Source organism: Dromiciops gliroides, chromosome 2 (genome assembly GCF_019393635.1).
Source record: "Dromiciops gliroides isolate mDroGli1 chromosome 2, mDroGli1.pri, whole genome shotgun sequence".
In the NCBI taxonomy this organism is placed as follows: domain Eukaryota; kingdom Metazoa; phylum Chordata; class Mammalia; order Microbiotheria; family Microbiotheriidae; genus Dromiciops; species Dromiciops gliroides.
The window spans coordinates 190,974,125-190,996,323 of NC_057862.1; the positions used below are offsets into that span (position 1 = coordinate 190,974,125).

The 22,199-nt window shown below is 44.9% G+C and overlaps 1 protein-coding gene across 2 annotated transcripts; it reads left to right on the top strand.

Moving 5' to 3' along the window:
• Positions 1-601: 601 nt before the first annotated feature.
• Positions 602-19,527, top strand: IVD (isovaleryl-CoA dehydrogenase). 2 transcript variants are annotated; one of them, XM_043983627.1, is made up of 12 exons: positions 602-811; positions 2,805-2,894; positions 3,343-3,394; positions 9,266-9,435; positions 9,890-9,983; positions 10,220-10,356; positions 11,211-11,307; positions 13,557-13,650; positions 14,654-14,735; positions 15,424-15,528; positions 15,758-15,830; positions 16,343-19,527. In XM_043983627.1, exons 1-12 carry the CDS (start codon positions 671-673, stop codon positions 16,474-16,476), a joined length of 1,269 nt encoding a protein of 422 aa, XP_043839562.1. In that variant the 5' UTR covers positions 602-670; the 3' UTR covers positions 16,477-19,527. The 2 variants fall into 2 exon arrangements, with proteins under 2 accessions (XP_043839562.1, XP_043839563.1); XM_043983628.1 differs by lacking the exons at positions 9,890-9,983; positions 10,220-10,356.
• Positions 19,528-22,199: the final 2,672 nt, after the last annotated feature.

Here is a 22,199-nt window from a genome sequence, read left to right on the forward strand (position 1 = left end):
TGTTCAGCCATTCCCCAACCGATGGGCAAACAATTAGGGTAATATTTTTTTAAAGCACTTAGTACTGTACCTCCCACTTAGTAAGAGCTATCTAAATACTACTATTAATACAATAATAGTAATTTTTTTAAAAAGTGATTAAGAGCCTGTCTCTTCTGGTCTCTTGCATTCCCAACCCCATTTTAGGTACTTTTTTTTTACCTGTTGTAAAAAGAATGGGCTAGAGAAGGTGATTCTCAGACTGATCCCCCAAGCCTAAGAGTGAGGTCTAGAGGAACCAAATATTCCCTGGGAATGTTGCAATCTGGCAACTGAGAGTTTGCCAGAAAATTTTTATTTTGTTTGAAGAATGAGTGGTACAGGGAGAAGGCAGCCTTAAGAAGTGCTAATCCCTGTAGAAATAGCCATGGCGAGATTTGACCACTGCCCACTGTTGGCACTTCTCGGCTGCTTCGCAGGGAGGAGACCTAGCCGCTCAGGACGCCGCCGCTGATTGGCTTGAAGGTGTCCTGCGTCTGGAGGAGGGTGTCACTTGGAGCATCGGGACGCTGATAGGCTGCTGGCTACCCCACCCCCTCTCTGATTGGACAGAGGAGAGACACTCGCAGATTGGTGGAGTTGCTAGCGATAGGCCCAGGTCAAAAGGCTCGACTCAGACCTGGGAGCAGTGATGGCGCCTGTATCTTGGCTGATTTATTCCGCCTGCCTTGGTGGAGACTGCGGCCGCCCGCGCTCCTCGCCTCACGGCGGGGATATTCGACGATGCCTGTGGATGACACCGATAAACAGGCTGAACGAAGAGCAGAAACAGGTAGCAAAAGTGTCCCCTGGCCCCTCGCTGCGGAGTTCCCCCTAGCGGGTGGCGGCCGAAGCACCCGCTAAACCCACGCCGTCCCCCCGGCCTCCCCTCTCTCCGCCCTCCGCAGGAGCTCAGGCCCCCGGCCTGGGCCCAGCCCGGGCCCAGCCTCAGCTTCTCAAGCGCCCGGCGGCCTGAGGCAGACGGACTAGCCCTGTCTTCCCCCTCTGAGCGATGAGCGGAGCGCCTCGTGCCCCGTGCCTCCTCCCAGGAGAGCAACCCCCACTGAGCCTCAGGCCCGCGGGCAGCCCCATATCCCCAGCAGCTGGATGCCGGGCCCCTCAAGCGCGCCAGTAGCGGGGGGACCTAAAGAGGGACCACGGGGCACTGTCCTGCAACCTGCGGTCCGGGCCAGTGTTTACCTTTCTTCTCTTAGATTAATGTTAACATTAAGAGGCGCCCTGGTAAGGAAAGACATTATATTATACAAGGGCAGGCTGAGGGCATATGGAAATTCAAACCGCGGCCCCCTGCCTTGCGGATTTGGCACTGGTCCAGCCTTTTTGGACGAAGAATGTTTATCATGCTTTTCCTTTGTGTACATCTTGGTTCTATTGCCCAAAGCTCTCTCTTCTTAGGTACCGATGAGGTCCCAGAGCCCCCAGCTCTGAACTCAAGTTCACTGATTTGACGAGACTAAGAATTTAGAGGGACCGAAGGGTTTAATGGACATTTGGGTGGCACAGTGGATAGAGGCAGGGACTTGGAGTCAGGAAGACCCGAGTTCAGATTTGGCCTCAGACACTTATTCGAGCTGTGTGACCTTGGCAAGTCACTTTACCCTGGTTGCCTCAGTTTCCTCATCTGTAAAAGAACTCGAGAAGAAAATGGCAAAACCACTCCAGTACTTTTGCCAAGAAAAACTCCAAGTGGGGTCACTCAGAGTCAGATACAACTAAACAACAACAGCATTTAATCTGTTCTTTATTCTGTAGACCCAACTGCACCTGAATCATCTCAAACAACATTTTTATTGCCATTTCTTATTATTATTTTGGGGGGGTGGGGGCTGGGCAATGAGGGTTAAGTGACTTGCCTAGGGTCACACAGCTAGTAAGTGTTAAGTGTCTCAGGCCGGATTTGAACTCCGGTATTCCTGAATCCAGGGCCGGTGCTCTATCCACCACGCCACCTGTCCCCTTGTTGCCATTTCTTATGCTTTCCCAGATGGACAATTATTCTGTAGTCCTCTGGTAACCTGTTTCAATATTTAATAACAATAACCCTTTGGTGGCCCTTTTAAAAAAGTGCTTATTTGAAGTTGTTAGACCAGAGTTAAAATCTAACCTCAGGCATTTACTGGCTTTGTAACCTTGGGCAAGTAAGACATTTAGCCTCTTAAACCTGTTTCCTCATCTTTGAATTGAGAGGGTTGGTCTCTAGTCGAAACTTAAGGTCCCTTCCAACTCTGGGATGTTTGGTCTATCAATGACTGCCTCCACTCTGTGTGACCTTGGGTAGAGTGTATCTGAGGAATCTTAACCAATAGGGGATCATACCCAAAAGGTTGACCATCTGAGCTGGTTGTCATGGCAAATTGGAGAGAGATGTTAGAGGAAAGGTTTAAATCTAGGCTCTTCTGCTTTATGATCTTGGCAGATCACTCATCTTTCTCCAAATTAAAATAAAGGGATTGGACTTGATCATCTCTAAGATTCTTTTCTGTTTCTAATCTCTGATTCTGTGATCCTCTTGACAGTTTTTGGGCCAATTTAGAGATTCTTTTCTCCTCTGGAATGACATTTCATTTCTAGGTCCACAACTCAGCATCTGGGTCAGCGTATGTTTTAATGTCCCTCTTCAAGCTGAGATTGGTTCTTTCAGTATGCCTTAGTGGGTTGCTGGCCTTCAGATGATGAGAATGTGGAAAGAATTTGTAATCTATAGTGAGTGATCTCTTTCAGCAATGCTTATTCATCTAGTTTTCCCTTCCCTTCTTGTTTCCCAGCTCCGACAGACCATGTTCAAATTCCTTCAGCAACATTTAGCTCCCAAAGCCCATGAAATTGATCAGACCAACGAGTTCAAGGACCTTCGGGTAAGTCCAGAGTTTTGTACTACTGGCAATGAGACGATATCCTCTAGTCCCTCTCAAAAGAAAATGCTCCAAGAAAACGCTGTGCTCCAAGAGTTGGATGGTTAAGGACACACATCATTGCTTAAGATTAACTCATTTAGAGGACAGCTAAGTGGCGCAGTGTAAAGCACCAGCCCTGGATTTAGGAGGACCTGAGTTCAAATCCGGCCTCAGACACTTGACACTTACTAGCTGTGTGACCTTGGGCAAGTCACTTAACCCTCAGTGCCGCCCCCCCCCCCAAAAAAAAAGGTTAATTCATTTGTAGTGGCCACTTTGCTGAAACCTACCCAGTAATATTATGTCATTTTTTAAGTGGCCTGGGATTGAGTATTTGGGTTCTGTGTTGATTTCCTTTTTTATGTCAGATACTGGTTGCTTGATTTTGTGGTTCCTTTTCTATTTGCAGGAATTCTGGAAACAACTGGGGAACCTAGGAGTGTTGGGCATCACAGCCCCTGGTGAGTCTGGTCCCTGAAGAAAACAGATTTTTCTATCCTCTTTATGCCCAGTATTCCCAGAAGGAGTGGGAAGAGTTACTATTTATTGACAGTACAAGAGATTTCTCCCTTCACCTTCCCCAGCTCTGCCAGTGTCCTCAACTTCTTGTCTCCCCCTGCTCAGGACACCTTCTTCTCTTTCTGCCTAGAATCCTCGTCCTTCCTCTTCCGATTCAGGATCATCATGATCACCAGCTGATCTGTTAACTCCCAGCCTCCTACAGTGGCTCCCCATACCCTCCTTCATTCTCATGTCTGGTCTTGGCAGTAGTCTTGGTTTCTCAGACTTGAAGTAGCCTGGGATAGATGAGATGTCCCTCTTCTCCTCGTCTTTATCTCTGGCTAGACTTAACCCAGAGTCCAAACAACGAACAGATAGCACTGACTTCAGGCTCTGATGGGGATATAGGGACTGAATTAAGAAATGAAACCCACCTAATTTAGCAGAATCAGCCTTGTCCATCCCCCACTGCTCCGTCCCCTCCACCAACTAAAAGACCTTGTGCTAGATTTCTGCCTAGTGGACTCTTCTCGGTAGTACAGCCAGAGAAAGTTGTGATGAGGTGGCTGCTCTAGTATCTTAGCATTGCTTCTTCATTTGAGCACAGTCCAGCCAACAACTTCTTTGCTGAGTATGTCGGTACAGTGTGTCACTGCCGTTTGGCCTTGGGATCCACTTGGCAGCAGGGAGGTTGTCTTTTGCCATTATCAACTTGAAAAATCCATAGGCCTGTCCTGTTCTGCTTGTTCCCTTGCTGAGTCAAGCCTCACAAAGAACTTGGGCGTGGAGAGCTGAATTTTATTCATCTGACAAACAGGTTTCCACTCTGTGAAAAGCACTGTGGGGAGCTAGAACAGAGATGAATGACTCTCCCCTGTCTTTAAAGAGTTAGTCTATGAAGAGAGGAAAGAAAGTGCAAGGTTACTGTAATACGAGTGTGGTGATTGTCTTGGGAGAACAAGTCACTTAACCTTTCCGGGCCTCAGTCTCCTCATCTTGTAAAATGAAGTATTGGGCTAGTACGTACTTTCTAAGACTGTTGTCCAGTATGCTATGATCATTCCTCTCGGGGCTGATCCAGCAGAGCTATTTAAAGGAGGTAGCTTCTGAGTTGAGTCTTGAAGGATGGGTAGAACCAGCAGAGATGAAGAGAGTGTTGACATTCCTGGAAGAGGGAATAGCATAAAAAGAAGGAAAGAGAGGAAAATGTGTGGGACAGCAGGTGGTTTAATTATCAGTCAGATTTCTTTGTAGAGAGTTGCTAGGTCAGATTGGAGGTGGGGCAAAGAAGGAGGGGAGTGCAGTGACAACTGTCCCAAAAGCTTTGAGGCTGGTCAGGGAAGCAATATGGGATGGGGAACCTGTTTAGTTTTGTTGGTTTTTTCACATGCTACAGGGGCTTGAGCTTAGCAGGGATGAAGCCCACTTACTCTTTCTGAGGGTAGCTAGGAGAATCCCCATTTCTTACCCCTGCCTCCAATACCTTAATCCAGAACTTGGAGAACGGGAATTCACCACCCCCAGTACAAAAAATCTACTTTGCCCTGCTGTTTACAACAGGTTGCCTGAGGATTTGTGAAGTCCCTGTATATACCCTCCGGCTTTGGGTGCAGGAAACATTCCTTTTACCTAGTTCTCTATGTGTCCAAAGAATGTGAGTATTACATTTAACTGAAGTGGTGAGCCAGAGACAGACTCTTAACACTTATCAAGCCTAGGAGTCAGGACATAGGCAGAAGTAGGCCTTAGTGCTGCTCTCCTTTGACATTCTTTTTTTTTTTTTTTTTTTGCAGGGGCAATTGGGGTTAAGTGACTTGCCCAGGGTCACACAGATAGTGTTAAGTGTCTGAGGCCGATTTGAACTCAGGTCCTCCTGACTCCGGGGGCCGGTGCTCTATTCACTGCGCCACCTAGCTGCCCCAAAAGTGTTTGATTTTTAATGTGAGTTAGAGCTCAATTAAAAAAAAACAAAACCTTATATGAACTGATAGAGTGAAGAGAGCAGAACCCAGACAAACACTGACTGAAAGGTGATAGGACTAGGGGTGCACACTGATTAAATCTGCATTCAATTTTTAGACATGGCCAATGTGGGAATTTCTTTTGCTCGACTATGCATATTGTTACAGTGATTTTTTTGGTTTTGGTTTTGGTTTTCCAATGGGGAAGGAGGACAGAGGGAAAGAAAATAGATTTTTTTTAAAAAGAAAAAACTATGCTGAACACAAATTGGAAGTTCCTACTTTCATAATCCTGAAAGAAATAGTCCAGTGGGCCTGACATGCTGAAACAAAGAATACTGCTGGTTAGGATGTCCTGACTTGAGGAGACAAGACTTCTATAGCAGAACTGAAATGTTAAAATTGCCAACCAGATTAAATTTTTTCCTTTGGCAATGGGATGCTGTAGCCAGACATCATTAGTATGACATTGCAAACCTTGAAACTCTGCTACGGTGCATTTGGGTAAGATTAATTTACTTTGTCATTATTTTTAAATGAATTTCCATTTTGAATGGATAATTATAAATGAAAAACAGTTTTCCTTTTTTTTTTGGCAGGGCAATGGGGCTTAAGTGACTTCCCCAAGGTCACACAGCCAGTAAGTGTCAAGTGTCTGAGGCCGAATATGAACTCAGGAACTCCTGAATCCAGGGCCGGTGCTTTATCCACTGCTCCACCTAGCCGCCCCTAACAGTTTTCCTTTTTAAGACACTTTTCCAAGTAAATTTTTGTCCAGTTACTGTTTATGAACCAAGAAAGATAAGTTAGTTTTAGTTTCTCCTTTTTATGAATGAATTTTCAGTACTTTTACACTTTAATATCTCAATATAATAGGGATATTTCAAACTAACTGAACTGCCAGAAAGACTGGCATGATATTTTTTAAAACTCTTTCCTTATGGTAAAATCTTAATGGGTAGGATAAAAAACAGTGAACATTGTATAGGCTTTTTCTAAAAAGTTCAAATGTGGGGCAGCTAGGTGGCACAGTGGATAGAGCACCGGCCCTGGATCAGGAGGACCTGGTTCAAATCCGGCCTCAGACACTTGACACTTACTAGCTGTGTGACCCTGGGCAAGTCATTTAACCCCAATTGCCTCACCAAAAAATTTTTTTTAATTAAATTTTTTTTTTTAGGGCAATAGGGGTTAAGTGACTTGCCCAGGGTACCACAGCTAGTAAGTGTCAAGTGTCTGAGGTCGGATTTGAACTCAGGTCCTCCTGAATCCAGGGCCGGTGCTCTAGCCACTGTGCCACCTAGCTGCCCCCAAAATTTTTTTTTTAAGTTCAAATGTTTTTTGTACATGTGCAGATTTTAAGTTCCTCAAAATAAATACCTTTAAAGATTAAAAAAAAAAGATGCTCTTTCCACATCTGTGTCCAAGCATGGTACCGCCAAGAGATCTACTTGGAAGTTTAACCTTGACCTTACCCATCCAGTTGAAGATGGAATCTTTGATTCTAGAAATTTTGAGCAATTCATGAAGGAAAAAGTAAAGTTGGTGGAAAAACAGGGAACCTAGGGAATGTTCATATTTAACGCTTCAAGAACAAGATCATGGTTGTGTCTGAGAAATAGTTCTCTAAAAGATACTTAAAATTTATCTTCCCAAGAAATATCTCAAGAAAAACAATCTTCATGATTGGCTTCATGTGGTTGCATTAGACAAGGAAGCTTCATGATTCCAGTTCGTCACGATGAGGAAGGTTCTGAATCTGAAGATTAAATGGGAAGCCAAGCCCTTTCCTAAGGGCTTTGAATTTTAAAAGTGGTCAAAAGAATAAAATATTATGAATACACTTTAATTTATTGGCAAATAAAACTTATAACAGTGTTAAAAAAAGATTAAAAAAAAAAGGCAGAATAGCCAACTGTATCACCCACCCTGCCTTGGCTGACCCATGAGAAAATGCCACTGTCCTCTGGAGTTGGAGGAGACAGGAAAGGTTAGGTTTTGAGTGGCTGAGATTTATCTTAGCATAGACTATAAACAGAAAATCTTTATCTCCCTCTTTAAAAAACTTTTAAATGTTATCCAAGTATAAGTAAACAAGTACAATGGACACTGTCTTAACTACTACAAAACTAAACTCATAGAGTAAACAAGTATTTTCCTCCAGTACACAACATGAAAGATCCTCAGATTTAGGCAAATCATGTTTCACTTTTTTATGGGGTGGGGGCTGGTTAAATCTATTTTTCATTTTAGTATTTATTTCTTTTATTTTTTATAACAATTTAATTTTTGGTTATATGCCTCCCTGCTTCCCTATCTGTCCAGTTAATCCTTTCTAACAAAGACTGAAAAAGAAATGGAGGAAAGCCAGTTTAATAAAACTGGCCAGCCCTTTAGTCAAATCTAAAAGCATATATCATGTTTCACACTCAGGGTCCTCCACCTCTTTTTTTTTTTTTTTTTTTTTTGGTGAGGCAGTTGTGGTTAAGTGACTTTCCCAGGGTCACACAGCTAGTAAGTGTCAAGGGTCTGAGGCCCAATTTGTACTCAGGTACTCCTGACTCCAGGGTCGGTGCTCTATCCACTGCACCATCTAGCTGCCCCAAGACTTAACCATTCTCAACAATGCAATGATCCAAGACAATCTCAAAGGACTAATGATGAAACATACTATTCACCTCCAAAGAAAGAATTGATGTGGATTGAACACAGACTGAAGCATGCTATTTTTCACTTTCATCCTTTTCATTTTTTCTTTCATTCAAGTTTTCTTATAAAAGATGACAAATATGGTAATGTTTTACATAATTGTACATGTACAACCTATATCTGATTGCTTACCCCTTCAGGGAGCGGAGGATAGGGGAGAGGGAGGGAAGGATAGAATTTGGAACTCAAAACTTTAAATAAAAATGTTTCTTTTTTAAAGAAGAAAGGAAGGAAGGGCCTTTTCTCATTCATTCTCTGGGCTGGCTGGTTGAGTTTAAAAGTAAAAGTTATTTGCGGGGGCAACTAGGTGGTGCAGTGGATAGAACACCGGCCCTGGATTCAGGAGGACCTGAGTTCAAATTTGACCTCAGACACTTGACACTTACTAGCTGTGTGACCCTGGGCAAGTCACTTAACCCCAATTGCCTCACAAACAAACAAACCAAAAAAAAAAAAGTTGAAGTTATTTGAAAGCCCTAATGTGCTAATCTCATCTGACCTGAAATTCCCATCACTAGAATCACTAATGAGTTAAGCATTGAGGCATTATTACCAAGTGGTGCTTCTCTCCCTCCCTTACCCCAGCATCTAATCTAATGCTTCCTTGTGGCATATAGGTGACCCTGGGTAGTTGGAGGCTTTGCTAGATCCTAGCAAGCAGGAAAGGCTTTTTAAGAATGGTCTTGGGGCAGCTAGGTGGCACAGTGGATACAGCACCAGCCCTGGAGTCAGGAGGACCTGAGTTCAAATTTGACCTCAGACACTTAACACTTACTAGCTTTGTGACCCTGGGCAAGTCACTTAACCCCAACTGCCTCAACAACAACAACAACAAAAGAATGGTCTTGATGACAGACTGCTAGAGAACCCAAAAGCCAAGGGCTTTTGGTTACCCAGAAGTCTCATACCCATATAGTATACGAATTCTCTTTCTGGGGTTTAATGTTTTTAGTTTATGTCATAGTCCCTTCCTAGTGACTCCCCACCACCAAGAGAACCTTCCAGTGCACCGGATAAGTATTCAAACAAAACAAAATAACACATTGGTCATGTCTGAAGATTTATCACTCACAGCCTATTTCTCCTAAAGAATTCAAAGCAGTTGTATTTTTATGGTTGCCATTATTTTATCTTTTCTGTGTTCTCCTCTCGCTCCCCCAGCTGAATATGGTGGAGCAGGCCTGGGCTATCTGGACCACGTGTTAGTCATGGAGGAGATATCCCGAGCCTCTGCATCTGTGGGGCTCAGTTATGGAGCCCACTCCAACCTCTGTGTCAATCAACTGGTCCGAAATGGAAATGAAGCCCAAAAGGAAAAATACCTCCCCAAGGTAAACATGCACAGGAAAGGTGGGTGCAGCAGGGTAGGCAATACTGGCCCTAAAGTGGGGCTTGGGAGTAAATTAGCGTTCAGGAGCTTCCCCTGATGATTATTGGGTCGTTGACAGTTTCATAACCATCCTGTCTTGGACCTGATGTAATTGGAATAAAACTCAGCATTCCAGAGCCAATCTGTTGATAGTGTTGCTATGTGAGGTCTTATGGAAACACAGATTGGCATGATTCATCAGGCTCTTAAGGAAGGGACAGAGGCTCTCTCTAGTTTTTAAAAAATGACCTTTTATTTTCCTGAGCCCTCACCGGTGCTCAGATCCAAAAGGAAAGTCTTCAGGGGTGAAATCCAAAGAAATCACAAAGAAAGCATCAGATCTTTGGCACAATGAATGGGTAGCTGCTGAAAGAGCCCCAGATTTCCTCATGGAGGTTTTGTGATGTCTCCCACAGCTCATCAGTGGGGAACATATTGGAGCCTTGGCCATGAGTGAGCCCAATGCCGGTTCTGATGTTGTATCCATGAAGCTGAAAGCTGAAAAGAAAGGTGTGATGACTGTTACCTTCAACCCTGGGCAACTGGCTCCCATGACAGGGTCTAGGGAAGGCTCTGTCGGCGGGGTGGGGAAGTGTGGCATGTCAGGAGAGTAGCATTTGGGCTGGGCTCCACATAAATGTTCTAGTTCCTGTTCCTTGGATACCTTTAGAAGGATCCACAGCCTCTAACTGGTTAAGATAGAAACAAGGAATCTAGGCTGACTAGCCAGAACTACATCTCCTTAGGGGATTACTACTTCCTGAATGGCACAAAGTTTTGGATCACCAACGGACCAGATGCTGATGTTGTCATTGTCTATGCCAAGACAGACATGTCTGCTGTGCCAGTTTCCCAAGGCATCACAGCCTTCATTGTGGAGAAGGTAAACGGGGAGGGATGTGTTTCCTTTTGGTAATAGAGTCAAGATACTGATTCTACTCTCAAAATACTCTTCTCTGACCCTAATAGCCCCCTCCTCTGGCCTCATTACATTGTAGGTCAAGTCCAAGATACTTTTCATTAGGCTACCTCATTTCCTAGGTCTCTTCCTATGCCTCTGAACTAACCTCTACACCTGTCACAAATTTGCTTCTGACCACCTTACAACTTGTCTTTAAACTTTGTCCTACACTACACCCCATGCTTAGAATTCCCACTTGCTGCACAAAATTATCTCATCTCAAGCAACATTTGAAATGCTGTTCTTTCTTTGAAGCCTTTCTTAATTAATTGAAAGAAATAGTTAATTCTCCCTGGACCCTCCTGTCAAAATAAATAAATAAATCAATGTAACTCCTGAAGTTTCTCCACCTAAATCTCAATGTTACTATATTATATAATATTCTCGTCTTTTTGTTCATCTGTTTCCATCTTTATCAGTGGTAAGCTCCAAGATGGCAGGGACTAAGTCTGGAGTTTTACTTGTATGAAGACCCTCATCCAGTACCATGTGAAGATAAAAAGCTCAACTAAAATGTTTTGCGTTGCTGGCCAAAATCCAGTCTCTTTTTCCCTCCATTAGGAATGGGACCCAAGTGCAATAGGAAGCTATCTGCTAAAATGAGATCTCCAAGCACCTCTTGGGGTCCTTAAGGTCTTGAGACTAAACACTCTCTATTACCTGAATACAAAATCACCATTTCTCATTTAATTTGGTGTTAATTGGATCTAATTGTATTTCCTCTCTGCCTTCTTGTGAGGATCTAGCCTAGGGCCATTTCTTGTTCCCCCCCACAGGGCATGCCTGGATTTAGCACATCCAAGAAGCTAGACAAGCTAGGAATGAGGGGCTCTAACACCTGTGAGCTGGTCTTTGAAAACTGCAAGGTCCCTGGTGAGTATCCCTGAGATGAACCCTGGCTCCAACCATTCTACCCAGAGATGGTAGGATCAAAGGTTTAAAGCTGAAGAGGACCTTGTGGGTCATCAAAGCTAACCCTAACCCTCTCCTTTTACCATCAAGAAAACAGGCTCAAGGGCAGCTAGGTGGTGCTGGCCCTGGATTCAGGAGTACCTGAGTTCAAATCCGGCCTCAGACACTTAACACTTACTAGCTGTGTGACCCTGAGCAAGTCACTTAATCCCAATTGCCTTACCAAAAAAAAAAAAAAAGAAAGAAAGAAAGAAAACAGGCTCAGAAGTTAAATGACTTGCTGAAAGTCACACAGGCCTTGGAGCCAGGTTTCAGGCCCCACTCCTGACTTAAAATCAATAGTTTTTCCCACTCCACCATGCTGCCTCCTGTGCCAACCCATTCTTCCTTGAAAAATCCTGTTACAACTTTTCTTTCTTTTATTTTCTTTTTTTCCTGTCAGACTGTCTATCAAAGATCTGTAATTAGGCCCTGAACCCAGCCACTGTTTTCATGGGTTCAGGTATTAGGAAGGTGTCAATCTTGACCAGGTACTTCTAGGCAGTCATGCCCACACTCCAGAGTCTAAGGGAATAAATTATAGTCCTTATGCAGAGAAGTATACTTAGGTATCTGGTTCATGTTAACCTTGACAGAGAAATAATATGTGGGACACACAGTTTATCCTGAGCCAATAATTCGCTTGTGAGTATATGGAATCTGTCTACACTGACAATTTGAATCATTTACTGGCAAGGATGGAAAAATGTCACAAGAGAACTATCTGTAAGACCCAGGGGAGGGAGGCTAATTGACCCTGCAATTCTCTCCCTCTTATGTGCCTGATCAAACAGAGCATCTGTGAAAAGGGGACAGTGCCTAAGGAAGCCCAGGGCTGCTCTGATCATCCCATGGCTTAGGCTGCATTACTGTTAAGTTCTGAATTCAATTTCCCATGCAGGCTGTCTGCCTCACAAAATACTGCTTTTGTTCTAAGGAAATACATGTGGATGAATCAGTATCTGTCCATCACTGATTTTTTTAGAGTTCAAAGCTCACCTCACTTAAGTGCATCATCTCTTTAAACTCAGGATTAGAGGACATTTTTATGAATGGGACAGTTATATTGTCCCCAAGGATATCCAGTGTCCTGTTGTGTTATCCAAAAGAATATTTAGCAAAGTCCCCATGTCACTGAGCATAGAGGCAACTGGCTTCCAGGGCCTAAAACCTGCCTTCCCCTTTCTGTGACCCTGGAGTGGCTTAGAATGATGATTCCATGATAGAACGGAAAGATCTAGACCTAGAGACCACAGTAGAAACTCAGATGTGAAATGTTGTTCATGTAGCTAATAAGCATCAGAGCCTGAGTGATAAGCCAGGGATTCTGGGTCCTCATGCAGTGCTCTTTTCACTACACTAGAAATCCTAGGAGATTTTCCAGAAGGAGATTTGACCCAGATCACAAGTCCCCAAGATCTTCCTAGTGTAGACTCACTACCCTAACTCAGGTGGTCTTGGAGACTGGTTCATAGGAAGCATAGCATCAATGTGGAAGGTTGGTGTCTTTGGAGGGAACACAAAGTGTTCTTTTATCATGACCCTAAGTGTGGGTAAAGGGGGCCACCACAGCCATGCTTTTAGAGTTGGAAGCCACCTTAGAGATGACCCTGGCCATCCTCTTCAATTTACAGATGAGTCTACTGGCCCCGAGAAGTGGCTTGATTTACCTCATCTGAAATACCTGCTCAAGGGCAGGGGGTTCGAACCAAGGAATCCTGAGAAGAAAGCAGATGTAACAATTTAAGCCTGGTAGATTTAAGAGATTAAGAGGTTTAGAAAGAACAATATAGTTCTGGAGTCAAAAGAGCAGAGTTCACATTCCACCTCAGATAAATTGTTGTGTGTCCCTGAGCAGATCACCTTATCTCTCAGACCTTCCATTTCCTGGTCTGTAAAATGGCAAATAATACCTAGCATTCAGCACACCAAAGACTCCTTGTTAGCCATAAAGAGCAGTTACTCCTGATTGAACAACATGCCCTTCAGCAAATATCTCTTAAAAAAGCTCCACTCTTGCATCATGGGTCCTAGGAGTCAGAATCGCTTTCATGGAACCATATGGGGTAATGTGCACTTTGACAGAGGTCTGACCAAGATGAAGTGATAACTGTCTATTGGCAGCTTTGAATCCTCCTCGACTCCAACTGATTAGGCACTTTCCCCACTAGTGTCCAATGTCCTGGGTCACCTGAATAAGGGTGTCTATGTACTGATGAGTGGACTGGATCTGGAGCGCTTAGTGCTGTCTGGGGGGCCCCTGGGGTAAGTATGCATTACTTAGGTTCTGGTCTCCCTCCTTATCAGCTGCTGCTATCAGCATCTCCCTTCAGTCCCATAGATTCCTCACCTCTGAGCTTCAGTTTTTCCTTCTTTGGAACAAAGGTGATGTCATGCATGTGTGTGTGAGCAGGCAGGCACACACTCCGCCCCCCCCCCCCCTTTACATCTCTTAGCATAGCAGTGGCTTGTGCTTCAGGAACTGCGTGGTTCAGCCCGTAGGCTAAAGCAGAAGGCCTGAGTTCTGACCCCAAGCCTGCTGCCATGGAGTAGCAGGCAGGTATCGCTGCTTTTTTCCTGGCCTCGGTTTTCCCCTGCTAAGAACCCTTAGAAAAGGAGAAATTACACAAGTGATTTATTTAGTCACAGGACTAAGAAGCAGCCTGGCCCAGTGCATAGAGGACTAGACTGAGGCCCCAAGTCCATTCATACCAACTATGGGATCCTGGCAAGTCACTTACCCTCCCAGTGTTTACAGTCTCTCAGACTAGAAGTTGCAGATGAGTTCCCAGGATGAGTCTGTGAAAGGACCTTTCACATGGATTATTTCTTATGTAGATGAAATCACAGGTCTAGATATTTACTCCCCTACCTCCACCCATGCACCCCCCCCCCAAAAAAAAATCAGAGCTAGAACAGCCTTTAAGACATCATCTGGTCTGGCTAGAGTTACCGAACAAAAACTTCCAAATGACAGAACTGAGGCTCAGCAGTATTATTAGTGGCAAGGGTTGGCCTGAGAACTGAAGTCCTTTGACTCCTAGACCAGTGCTTTTTCATTTGTGATATATACCTCAGGTGCTTTGAGATCAGAAGAGGATGGGATATCATGCTTTTTCTCCCTATAGGTTCCATGACTTTGCCATCAGTGACCCCTAAGTCCTGTCTCTGTGGGATCACTAGTCCTAGCCCATCTCCCCTCCCCTGCTCCTTTGCTAGCTTTCCTCATTCAGGGATGGGCAATGAAGGGCTTCCTTCCCTCTGGCAGGATCATGCAAGCTGTGCTGGATCACACCATCCCCTACCTGCATGTGAGGGAAGCCTTTGGCCAAAAGATCGGCCATTTTCAAGTGAGTAGGCTCTGGCTGGGGAGGTGTGCCATGCTAGAGGAAGGAGCAAGACATGGAATGCAGATATGGCTGCTTTTCCCCTGGCTGAGTTCCCCCAGAACCCCAAGTACCTTATGGAAACAGCAGCCCGGTGGTCTTGGAAGTGGTTGTTTGCTTATCATCTCCATGGAGCAGGACTCCTGGCACCAGCTGTCCAAGAAGTGTCCATGGGACCACCACCCACTCCCCTGTTCCCTAGGTGCTTGCATGTAGGAAATGGACAATACTAAACATGCCTTTGCTCCCTCACTACTGCGTATGTGCTTGGCTTTTAGGGAAGCTGGACCATGTCAGCCCAGGGCTTGTTTTTTGATGTTGGTGTGGGAACATTCAGTTATTGTTTGGGGCTGGAGTGGGAGGGGGGAAGGATGTGGGAAAAGGAGGCGTGTCCTGTAAGGCATTCTTGTCTTCAGAGGCACAGGGGAAGTTAATAACTCCCTTGAAAGACGATTTAAAATGAAGTGCTTTTAAAGACAGCCTGAATCTTGTGGGGGTGGAATGATGGAGAGCGTCATTTCCCAGGTGTCAACCGACACTGGTACCCTGAGCAAATTCCATCCCTTCCCCAAGGATTCCTTAGAGCCACTCCTGTTCCTCTTGGGAGGAAAGGGGCTGGAGATATTAACCCTGGGTATTTGTTTGTGCCTAGCTGATGCAGGGCAAAATGGCAGACATGTACACCCGCCTCGCAACCAGTCGGCATTACATCTATAACGTGGCCAAAGCTTGTGATGATGGGTTACATACTCCCAAGGTAAGCACCTCCCTTTTCTGGGAAAGGTGATGGTGGGGAGCTTTCAAATCAAAGGAAATGGTGGGGGCAGGGGGAAGGAATGCTAGAGAAGAAGGGATTCTCTCTGCATGCCAGCCTATGGGCACCTCCTTCCCTACCCAAAGGGCCCTCCTGCCTCTCGAGTGCTCCCCTCTGTCAGGGTCCAGCAGGGGCCCTATCAGAGGTACAGGGTGATACCATCTTCCTACAGGACTGTGCAAGTGCAATCCTTTATGCAGCAGAGTCAGCCACACAAGTGGCTCTGGATGGCATCCAGTGCTTAGGTGAGTCGTCCCGTGCATCCCCCCTCCCCCTGCCCCCCAGCCACTCAGCTGCCTCATGGGAGCAGCTGCTTCTGCTGAGGTTTTATGCCCAAGTTAGAGAGTCACTCACCAGGACCGTCATACACTGTTCAGGCAACACCAGGGGACAAGGAGCTGCTGGGGGCAATGGCTGCTGCTAGGGGAACATGCTGGCCTCTCCCCTATGTAGACACCCAAACCTAGCTGCCTATAAGTACAGAAGAATGAAAAATAAGAAGCATTATTACCACACCCAGTGCCAATGCCCTTTCCTACTTCCATCTTTCTTAGTTCCCTGAGCCTCTTTCAGGTCTTCTTCAGTCTCAGCCCCAGCTGAGGATTCACCCCACCCCCTTCCTCATCCCCACATGACCATCTACTCCCTACTTTAGGCCCAGAAGGAAATGGTAGCAAAAGACACATGTTTTCCCCACGTCCTTGGCCTGCCTACATCCTACTCCCACTAATGTTATCTTGCCCCTTCTTGGCTGCAGGTGGCAATGGATACATTAATGATTTCCCTATGGGACGCTTTCTTCGAGATGCCAAGCTGTATGAAATCGGGGCTGGGACCAGTGAGATTCGGAGGCTGGTCATTGGTCGGGCCTTCAACGAGGCCTTCAAATAACATCTAAAAGTGTGTTCCCTTCCCTAGCAACGTGACCAGAGGACATTTCTTTGGGAAGCTGGGGTTGGTGGAGCTTTCCTGTACCTCAGAGCAGCAAAAAGCCAGTCCCACTGCTTGTCTGCCTGTCTGTCCACCCGGAGCTCAGCACCAGACAGGATTTACTGAGGATAATGGGGCAATGGCAGCAGTACTTCCAATGATCTTGACTCCTTTGGAAGCCACCCACCCAGGGACAGTGTTTTCCTAAGCCTTGAGGATTTTGCTGGGTTCAATAGGCAAATGTAATCAAGTTCTGCTGGCACCACTGAAAGAGTTTCCTGGGGCAGACTTCCTGTGTCCTGTTCCCCTCTCCCCTCCAGCCCCACACTTAGAGGGGCCTTCTCTCCACAAGAGCAGCTCTTCCCTGGGCTTCTCCAGCCTCACGGCTCCTCAGTCTGTGTATCTTTGAGGAGCGGCATGTCATTGCTCCAGTGGTTGCAGAGCTTTTCTTAGTTTTCTCTTTTCTCTTTAAACTGCTGCTTCTCCACTCACTCCATTTGCACAGGCTCACAAAGACATCCCGGCACTCCAGGCTGCCTTTCTCCATGGTGCCTGCTTAGTCAGACCTTAACACATTCTCTCCTGTTTAACTGAAAATGTACAGTGAACTAATGGTCAGTCACATAAGGTCTTCCTGGGGATTGTTCGAGACCACTCATCACTGGCCAGCTCTCCCGCTTTACTTTGTTTTTTTTCCAGTTTGTGTTGAACTTTTGAGGTAGCTGAACCCTTCCCCACCCTCCACGATTGTGGGGGAAGAGAAGAATTAGAGTTATTGCTTCAGGCTGCCCCTTCTCCCTCTTGCTTCTACCCTCCCTCCCCTTGCTAGCTCCCTTCCCCACTCAGCAGGCTCAGATCCTAGACACTTGTTGCTGGCAACAGGGAAGGCTTGTGTCTTCTAGATGATACATTCTAATTTTAAATTTTTGCCTCAAACAAGTCCCCTGCTGCTATGATAGGTGCAGAAGGAGGGCCCACAATCTCTTGAGTCTTTCAGTTACACATAACCCTACAACGACTTCTACTATCTTTTTCATTCCCCCCAAAACCAAGTGCTTTCTGAAGTGTCTGCCCTAAGAAAGCACATGCCATTTACAAAGGTACCAAGCATTCCATCCTAACTTCCTAAGTGGCCTTAGAGCTTAGCCAAGAAAGGCCTAGTTCAGGGTTGGAATACTTCAGAAGATACTGTATTGGTCTAAATAGGGCCACATTTGCCCTAATGTGGTTGGTCTACAGCCCAGAATCACATATTAAGAGAAGCAGCAAAGATAAAAATGCCAGTTTTATTAGAGTTGGAAAATATATTAAATGGTTATTGTGCCTAACTCTGTTAGTGTATACCTTTTTCGCCCCTTTCAGAGCCATCTCATGTTAGAAGTACAAGTACCTGTATCAGGACCAAGGCAGAGCTGTCAGTCCCTTTCCCAACACCAGGAGCTAAGTTATGTCCTCATGTTTCCCACCTGCAGTTGTCTCAGCTCGCTGGGCAGTGCCAGTTTAACCTGAACAGTGCTGGCCAGTTTCCAGACTGTGCATTGCCCTGAAGCCTCAAGGGCTTTTTGTTTTTTTTGGTTTTCTTATCACAGCAGCTCAACATCAGATGTTTTGTAACACATGTGGTGAGCCAAATCCTTCTATTTCCAAATGTGTTTTTAGAGGGTGACAGGCATTTGCCTCTTTTCCTAACCTCCTACTCTGATTGGTGTCATGTCCTTTGGCCACTGGAAATTCCAGATACAGGTCTCATTCTTGTCCTTAGCCCTCATTGTTGGAGAATCTCCTGCAGGATTCCTCCCTGAGGTATTAAAAGAGTTCCGTGAGTCACATGGGGCTGTTCCCCTACCTTCTCTCCCCTGCCAGACATTTTTCTACATGTGAAACCAGGTTTAAGTGACCATCTAGGGTAGTCAAGTGGGAGGAGCAGTCTCAAAAGGCTAATACACATACATACACATCTCCGGTCTTTTTAACCAGCTGGCAAAACCATTTGTCTCTCCATTGGCTTGCCCTGGCTGCATTAAAGTTCTCTCAGCCTTAGAATTAGTGGACTGCTAAGAGCTGGCCAAAAGGAACCTCCTAATTTTACAAGTGAGGATATTTAAGACAGCTAGGAGGTGGTGGTGTACCTGAAGTGCAAGACTTGGAATCAGGAAGACCTGAGTTCAAAATCTGACTCAGATCCTTAATAGCTGTGACCCTGGATAAAACTAAACCATTTCAGCCATTTCCTCATCTATAAAATGGGCATCATAATAATAGCACCCACCTCACAGAGTTGTTGTGAGGCTAAAATGAGGTCATTGTGCAATGCTTTGCAAATCTTAAGGCACTATTATATAAATGTGGGCTGTTATTGTTGAGGCTTGGCTAGAGAGATGGTCACTTGCCCAAGCTGGAATTTAGGGGGGTAGCTAGGTGGCACAGCGGATAGAGCACTGGCCCTGAAGTCAGGAGGACCTGAGTTCAAATCCGGCCTTAGACACTTGACACTTACTAGCTGTGTGACCCTGGGCAAGTAATTTAACCCCAATTGCCTCACCAAAAAACAAAAACCCCAAAGTGGAACTTAGGGCTAGAATCAGGGTCATGTGACTTGGGATAACAGAGGAAAATGGAAGCCGTGAAAGGCTGTGGGCTTGAACCTGTCTTGCGGCCATATTGAATCCATCAGCTTGTCAGCTTTCTTCCATATCACAGCAAGTCTGAAGTATTATGTTCCACACCTTCCTCAGGCACATGCTACCTACCACCTTGTAGGTGAAGAAGGAAGAGGACATAGTGTTCCTAGCATGATGCCCAGCAGGACCTGTGCTTGGCTTCTAGCCAGGGAGAGTTGCCAAGCATCATGAGAGTGTTTTGGCTTCTTGCCTGCTTGAGTTTCTCTGTTAACTAGTCCCAAATTGTGTCATCTCTCAGATAGGACCCTGGGATAAATCACACAGTGGACTTACTTTAGTTTTTCCTTCCTACACTATTTTAAAAAGTACAAGTAAAATCAGATTTAAATGATCACTGAGAGTAGTCTTGGGGGGGAGGGATTTTTTTCTGTTTAGAATTTTATTTTCCAAATCACATGTAAAAGCAAATTTTGACATCAATTTTTAACATTGTATTCCAACTTCTCTTCCTCCCTCCCTTCCTACCCCCCATCCCAAGAACTCAAGCAATTCAATGTAAGTTATACAAGATTAGTCATGGAAAACATCTCTACATTTAGCTAGGTTGTGAGAGAAAACAGATAAAAACAAAGACTTCAGATTAGGGAGTTGTCCAAAAAAAAAAAAATGTGTTCCAGTCTGTTTTCAGATACCATCAGTTCTTTCTCTGTAGGTGTATTGCAATTTTCATAAGTCCATCAGAGTTATATTGGATCATTGCCTTGTTGAAAATAACCACATGCTTCCCAGCAGATCATCTTACACTGTTGCTGTTATTTTTGTATACAGTACATTTCTGTCTGCCTCAGTTCATGTGGATCTTTCCAGGTTTTTCTGATAGCATCCTGTTCATCATAACTTTTATATAGTACCTTAAACTTGATAAAGAATTTTCTTCACAATAGCCCAGCAGAGTAGGTACCATACATTTTGCCATTGTAGTCAATCAGCATAACTATTTCCCTTCCAATGATATTTACTCTGTTTTCTATCTTATTTTGCCCTATTCCTCCTCAAAAATGTTTTGCTGCTGACTGCCCTTTCCCCGCTCTACCCTCCCTTCATTCACCCTTCCCTCCTTATCCTCTTCCCCTCCTACTTTCCAGTAGAGTTAAATAGATTACTTCTCCCAATTAGGTGTGTATGTCATTCCCTCCTTAAGCCCACTCTGATGAGGTTGAGGTCTTTGAGCTAATTCTGTTTTCTTAAATTTTTCTTCCTCCCTCCCTCCTCAACTCTCCCTATGAAATCAAGCAATTCAATATATCTCATACATGTGCTGTTATGCAGAACATCTTCACCTTCCTCAAAAGTGTTTTGCTTTTTACAGCTCCCTCTCCCAAACTTCCCTTCCCTCCTTTCCCTCTTCTCCCACCCCCATCTCCTTCCCCACCCACTTTTCCACAGGGCAAAAAGATATTACTATACCCACTTCAGTATGTATGTTATTCCCTCTTTGAGCCAATTCTGGTGATAGTGAGGTTCCCTCACTGTCCTATTCCTGAGGGGGAAGGTCTTAAAGGAGCAACGTGAGGGCATATCTGTGTGGCCTTAATACAAGTAAAATCTGGTTTAAATGACAGGAGCCAATGGCTTGAGTGCAAAGGGAAGTATAATTTTGTCACTTTATTTTTCTTGCCTCCTTTTTTTTCATATGGCTAGTATGGAAATGTTTTACATTGTTTCACTTTTAGAATTGATATATTGTTTGCCTTCTCAGTGGGTGGTGGAAGGGATGAGAGGAAGGGAATTGGGAACTCAATTTAAAAAGAAAAATGTTTAAAATAATTTTTTTTTAAAAAGAGCCAGTGGTTTAAATCAGCCAAAGGTATAAAAATGACCATTCAGAGATGTGGGAGAGATGGTTTTAAAAGCAGCAACATACACAAAAGGGTATAAGCTTCAATGTCTAGACCTCAATTTCCTTATCTGTAAAAGGAGGAGATTGAACTGGGTAAACTATTATTATTTTGCAGGGCAATGAGGGTTCGGTGACTTGCCCAGGGTCACACAGCTAGTAAGTGTCACGTGACTGAGGCTGGATTTGAACTCAGGTCCTCCTGAGTCCAGGGCAGGTGCTTTATCTACTGTGCCACTTAGCTGCCTCCCAAACTAGGTCATTTTTAAGATCCTTTCCAGCTCTGAGTCCTATGCTCTTACACTCATAAGTATCCCGAGCCAAGTCCAGTAGTGGACACCTTTCAAGCACACAGTCTGCATTAATGTTAGCATCATTATTGGGCTCCGCCTCCATACCGGACCTGGGTGAAAACCCCTTCTTGGTTCATTCGCCCGCAAGAAAACTACAAACCAATTTCCATACCTAGAACATGACTAGGAGACTTGCACGTTTATTGGAGGAGGTTGGGAACAGTGCTGGGAAACCTCCCCCCAAGATACCCCCGCTTCCCTTATTTGGGGGGAGGGAGAGGGAAGTGTGTGCAAACTTTTAAATACCTTTATTTCAATATAAGTAGTTCTCTTTATAATCCTATTTACTTTGTTTTATGCATTTAAAAGCATTCTGAGAAGGGCTTCATCAGACCCGCCAGGCAGTCCATGGCATTTAAAAAGTTGGATGGACACCAGGAAGGGCAAGCTGTAGCTTGCAGAAAGAACCTAGGATTCCGAGGTGGAAGTGACTTTAGCAGTGCAGTTTGGAAGAGGCAGAACCATCTTCTCATCTCCTAACTGGACTTTGGCTAATTCTGCAGCTTTATCTCTGGCCAGCTCTGTTCAGCTCTCAGTACCAAACCTGGGCTGAGCTTTGCTGTCTAGCTGCACCGATGACTGGGCTCAGTGGAGCTTGCCTGCCCCCTGCCGGAATTATAGAAGATTGTGAGCTAGCTCTTTCCCTTCCACTGAAACCTTCCTAGAAGGTAGCCTGTTCAGTGCCCTCCTGCTCAGTACTCAGTATATTCAGATAATAGTTGCATTTGTATAGCACTGTAAGGCTTAGAAAATGCTTTACACGCAGTATCTCAGTGGATTAGGAAAGAAAGAAGCATACACTGGATTTGCAGT

Excerpts from the sequence above, each read along its gene's own strand:
- IVD (XM_043983627.1), top strand. The coding sequence starts at position 671 with ATGGCGCCTGTATCTTGGCTGATTTATTCCGCCTGCCTTGGTGGAGAC. Across the intron at positions 812-2,804 it reads TGAACGAAGAGCAGAAACAG|CTCCGACAGACCATGTTCAA; the intron begins GTAGCAAAAGTG and ends CTTGTTTCCCAG. Across the intron at positions 15,831-16,342 it reads GGATGGCATCCAGTGCTTAG|GTGGCAATGGATACATTAAT; the intron begins GTGAGTCGTCCC and ends TCTTGGCTGCAG.